This window comes from Centruroides sculpturatus, unplaced genomic scaffold (genome assembly GCF_000671375.1).
Source record: "Centruroides sculpturatus isolate CEXI.00-Female unplaced genomic scaffold, Cexi_2.0 scaffold64, whole genome shotgun sequence".
In the NCBI taxonomy this organism is placed as follows: Eukaryota; Metazoa; Arthropoda; class Arachnida; order Scorpiones; family Buthidae; genus Centruroides; species Centruroides sculpturatus.
In genome coordinates this window covers 723,651-729,521 of record NW_019384335.1, presented here as the reverse complement: position 1 = coordinate 729,521, position 5,871 = coordinate 723,651, and the positions used below count along the sequence as shown (strand labels likewise).

Below are 5,871 nucleotides of genomic sequence, written 5' to 3'. Positions count from 1 at the left end.
CAAGATGGCTACAGAAACTTTCTCACGCAATAGATTACATGTTGTAATTACGGATTTTATTATTTCTCTCACCCAGCATCGTTTTCTTTTTGACTTATTTTTCTTTCTCAATAAATAAACAAATGTGTGGTTAACGATGGAATATTGGAAGTGGCCATTTTGTTTTTTGAGATGATGTTTTCACTTGCTTGCAAATGATTGGCTGCTTAAAATTCGCAATTGCTTTTGGTTGAAGGGTCAATTTTGCTAAGTGAATAAAAATCGCTTTTGCTATTCGTTCAGTGTGAACTAAGCTTTAATTAATGTTACCAATAGGTATACACTAGGATTCCTTTTTCCAAAGCTGCTTTCCAAAAAGTCCAGTTGTGGTTCCAGCAACAAACTAATAAATTTTTATGGTTTTTTTATTGAAGAGTATCATTTTTTGCAGCAGATTATTAGCTACAAGACACTTATAGAGTTAAATTGTATAAAATATTTTGTAATACTATATTTTTCAATCATAGGTTTTTTCCCATTGAATTAATATTTTGCAAAAACATATCATTGTATTATGCATGATATTTTATTGCTTTTTATAATAAACATTTTAGGTGGTGGAGCAATCGAAATGGAATTATCCAAGTACTTGAGAGATTATTCTCGTACAGTAGCCGGAAAACAACAACTTTTAATAGGAGCAATGGCAAAGGCTTTAGAAGTTATTCCAAGACAGTTGTGTGATAATGCTGGATTTGATGCTACTAATATCTTAAATAAATTAAGACAGAAGCATGCCACAGGTTTGTATGAAGTTTTAATTATTCAGATGTGTAACTCTGTGATAATTTCAAGTGTCATTTCAAATTATTATTATTATTATTACATATATATATATGAAATTATTTGAAAAATAATTTTTCAATTGTTTATCAGTTATTTAGTTTAAATGCTAAATTTTAAAATTTTACAAATAATGCATTGACACATCTATACTTGTTCATGCTGTCAACAAAAAAATGTTGAAATTATATAGTAAGATGAAAGCGATATGATTGCTGTTATATCATGTTGTCTTACTACTACCAAGTAACCAAGTATGGTTATATCTAAATTAATAGTTCTGGAAGTGAAGATTGTTCAAAAGTCTGGGTAGCATAACTGGAAACATGACCACAGAAGTTGCGGGTTCTAGTCTCACTTCAGGCCAATTCTTATTTCCAGCACTTTTATAATCATAATTCCAAATTAATTTTCAAAATATTAAATTTAGCAAGAGATGGTGTCTAGTGCTTACCTCTAGTGCCAAATTAAATGCTAAGCTAGCTCAATACAGTCCAACAGTCATTTGGCTTTAAAAAATAACTATCAGGTTTTAGATGTTAATGTTTGTATATATAATAAGATTGCATTATTTATGTTTTTCTTTGTACTTATAGATATTAAGAGAAAGCATAGTCAGCACAACTAAAGTTGATCCTTGGGTTGTTTCATTTTTGTCTTTAAGGGGTGAAAGCATGGTTTATGACTATACAAATACTCCCTTTGTTTTGTCTTGAAAAGGGGTCAAGTGTTCAAGTGTGTGCTGTTAATTTAGTTAATTACATCAGCATTATTACCTTCTATTCAATATTATATTAAAAATTTAGATTACAAATTAATTGAAAGAAGACATATTGTCTTATCAATTTCCCCTAACACACTAAGATGAACCAACTCAACAGTCAAGCCTGGTTGTGCTGACTAACTACATTATATTCTATTCATGTATAGTTACTTTATATACATCCACATAAATACACAGTGAGTTGAGTGAATACTGAGTTTTAGGACTGATTTAATATAAAAAGCATACATGAAGGAGAAATAACTAATTTATTTCTCCTTCGAGATAGTATCTTAAAAAAGGAGGGATGTGAGATTTTGTAAAATGTTGGTACGTGCAGTACTTGGCACAGTCATACAGTTTTGTATTCCACTGTAAAACATAACTGGAATAGACTAGTTCTCATTACATTCATTCTGGTATCAGAAATTATTTTAACTTGTCTTTTTAGTGGATTGAAAGTAATCTTCAGGAGCCAAGTCTGACAAATGAGAGTGATTGAATGTCATAACTTGATTTTTAGCAAGAAACTGGTTGAAATATGTTGCATTATGGAAGGGGGTGTTGTCTAACATATCAAATTTTTTGGAGAAGTTCTTGTAAAATGTTGGTCACTTGTCCAGCTGGTACAAATGCCTTGTACTGCTTGCTGCCAGTCAAAGAAAATTACTATCATGGTTTTCACATCAGACTTCTGCAATTAAACTTTCTTTGGCAAATTTTCATGTCAATAAGATTGGCATTTATGACTGGACCATGGGCAAAATACTAAGTTTTGTCACTGTTTTAATCAAATCTTGGCACGCAGCAATTGCTGCTCTTTTCTCTTAAGTCTGTATGCGTGCATGTGGAATAAATCTCCAAAGAGCTCCTTCTCTTCAAATTTTCCATTAAAATCTTCACATTGTGTCCTTGCTGATATCTGCTTCTGCTATGATTCTCAGGTGACAATTTGCAATTACCAGTTTTTGAATCATATTGATGATGATATTTCAACACTCACTTGGGCAACCAGTCCAAGGGTTATCTTCAACATCATCTCTGTTGCAACACTGCATACCATTAGAAAATGTAGATTATGATAGTGCAGGCAGCAATCATTAGTTCCAACTGTTGGTGTTGCAGTTTTATAGCAGAACTTTTATGTATGGAATAGCAAGTGGCAATAATCCATAATGGGAGCTCTTCACTCAGTTACATTCAACTGCCCATGTAAAGAGTCAAGACATGCATGTAGCAAAATCCATTGGTGGCAGATAATGATGCAGCCAATGATCTCTATGAAAAATCTGTCCTAAAGCTTAGTAGATGCATTCTATATTGTAAAAAAATTCAATGAATGAAATAAAAATGTTTGTATTTATTCCATATATGGAATAAATGCTCATTCAGAGAAGGTACAAATGCTTCTCTGAATGATGCAGTTAGGATTTTATCAGAGCTGCAAATGATGTCTAAAGGAGTAAAAAAGTCAAAGGCAGATTTTGAGTATTATATCTCACAAAGGGTTATATGTAGACCATCAGTTCCTGTCTGGAATTATGAAGACAGTAAAAAATTGGGGTAAAATTTAAAAGTGAGAACATCTGGAACTTTTTCCCAAAACAATGCTAAAAATCATCTGTTTTAGGAGCTTTTAGTCAGCTCTAGCAAAGTGGAAAATATGATTATAAGTAAATAATCTAGATTCACCATTGCACTGACTACTTCCAGGAGTCATGCTGCATATGCTGTTAAAGCCTATCATGTGTTTAGCAGCCTGGTCAAGATGTTCTAATGATATTTCTTGCCAAGGGTCATTTAGAGATGGAGTTCCTTTGATTTTGGTCCTGGCGTTTAAAATTTGAGAGGGGATTTGGAACCCTTCATTTAGAACTGGAATTTTATCACTTGTATACAATTAAATATAATAAATTTCTATTAGTCCACAGTTAGTCAACTGAATATTTTTTATGTAAATATTTGGTGTTACAACTGTGGTAAAGCAAATTGTTCTAGATAGGTGAATTATGGTTTATCCGTATTTTCATAGAAGAATTGTTCAGACATCTACAAAGTATTTTGTTATCGGAACAGTATGATTAAAAGATATTTAAATTTATAAACATTAACTATTTTTTCTTAATTTAGGTGGTCAGTGGTATGGTGTAGATATTTTTAATGAAGACATAGCAGACAATTACGAATCTTGTGTTTGGGAGCCTGCCATTGTTAAAATCAATGCTCTGATAGCTGCTACAGAAGCTGCTTGTCTTATTTTATCCGTTGATGAAACTATTAAAAATCCAAAGTCGGGTGCAGAAGAAACAAATGCCGCCAAAGCACTGACCGGAAGAGGAAGAGGAAGACCTCACTAAAATTCCATTCTAAGATTATTTAATTGAAAGACTCATTAAGTTCCATTTTCTTTAATAATACAACAGCTTGTTTGGAAGAACAGGAATAATAACGTTAATGTTCATTTTACAAGATCCGCCACTATTCATTTTGAGTATTTTTCATTGTTTAATTTTATAATAAATACTTTGTTTCTCCATTAAGTTATTAACTAACTATCTAAGAGATTTGAGAAATTCCATTGAGTATATACAGTAAAATGTNTTTTATTTTGTACAAACAAAATAAATATATTGAAAAATATAAAAATAATAAAAACTTATACTTCAGATGTTAATTTAGTATCAAAAACGTAAAATATTTGAGTAGCCCAAGACATAGCCAAAGATTGAAGCGCCACAGCACTGACGAAAATTTAAATTTGCCGACTGAAATTCTTTCGGATGATTGACTTTCGGAAAATCGACGCTCTACTGTATTTTACTTAAAGAATGCAGAAACTGTAATAAGTCGTTGTGTAAAGTCAAACTGAAAAGGTCGTATTCATTATAAAAATAATCTTGTATAATTATGTATATTTTAAATTAATATTTGTCAGAAGTTAATATTAAATCCAGAAACATTTATATTAACTCTTCGTTTCTTATTGAGTGTCTTGTTCTTTACAAGGATTAGATCTTTGCCATTTTGTCTGTGACAATACATCTATCAAAACAAATACGGGTCATCAAATTCAGATAAAACAGTTTTCTTGTGCATGGATGAACTTTTCTTTTTACAATTTATTGTTTTAGCTAAAATTGATAATCGTCATCTAAATATATGAAATTGCTTGTCCTGACTGACTGACTGAATGACTCATTCACTCACTGATTCATCATCACCCGGAGCATACCGCTTAACCTAGAGAGGTGAAATTTGGTACACAGTTAGGCTACATCATGGAAATGCACACTAAGAAGGGATTTTTTGAAATTTTCCCGCAGGGGGAAGAGGTAGAGCATTAAGGCTTAACCGGAAAAACGGCTTCTACTGTACTATTTTAGATACGATTTTTTGTTTTCAACTACGTTTAGTCTTCATTGAGTACTTAGGTGTATTAAATTGATAACATTTCAGACATTGTTATAAATATATTTATCTGTTTCGATTTTTAAAATGTTCAATCCGTTTTAAATTCAAATTTGTTATTGCATATTGGTTCGATTATAGAACGATTGTAAACATCCCAGAAAATTGATCAAATTAAGATAGTTCGTTGATTCTCGGCTGTTCTCTTCAGCGGTAGGTGTTATATGACAATTACTATGGTAATTGAAATAGAAATATTGAATGTAAATGGGGTTTGCTTGCAAAACCTCCGCGGACGAAGTTGCAGGTAACAGCTAGTTAACAAGTATTGGAGCTTCTGGGTTGGGACACATTTTGAAAGGCTGTAAGTAAAATGAGATGATAACTACAAATTGCATACTTTATCTTATAGAACAAGGTAACCTTTTTTTTATGGGCCAGAATAAATTTTACATTTTTTCTGCGGGCCATAGTAGTTAATTGACACCTTGTGACCTGTGAATTTTTAGTCTGCAAATATGAAATAAATAAATAAATAAAAAGAAATTAATTACTACAGTTGACCTCCCTATAACACTGTTGATTATTCCGTTTTATATGAATTCCATGTTGTATGAGTCACTTAGATTTTACAAATGTGTGTGCCGTGCTGTGAATGTCTTACCTATTTGTAAAATCTAAGTGACTTTAAACACAATAAAAACAGCACTATGTAGTTGGATACGAAAGACATTACATTTTCTAATTGCATAGCTTTTGCACATAGATTTTCTTGATGGTTGATGCGATGAGATATAAATAATTTAGAAAAATTCTGTTCTCCCATTTTTTGTTTGAATAAGGAAATGACTCCCTTATTTTTTCCTGTCATTGCTGCC

At 31.6% G+C, this 5,871-nt stretch overlaps 1 protein-coding gene across 1 annotated transcript in view; it reads left to right on the top strand.

Moving 5' to 3' along the window:
- The window catches only part of LOC111631573 (T-complex protein 1 subunit eta-like), a 64,759-nt gene extending 60,671 nt beyond the window's left edge, over window positions 1-4,088 (top strand). The window contains exons 11-12 of the mRNA XM_023375842.1: window positions 594-782; window positions 3,716-4,088. Of these exons, the coding sequence (XP_023231610.1) occupies window positions 594-782; window positions 3,716-3,942 (416 nt within the window). The 3' untranslated portion in view covers window positions 3,943-4,088. The remainder of the gene's footprint in view (window positions 1-593; window positions 783-3,715) is intronic.
- The last annotated feature ends 1,783 nt before the right edge of the window (window positions 4,089-5,871 follow it).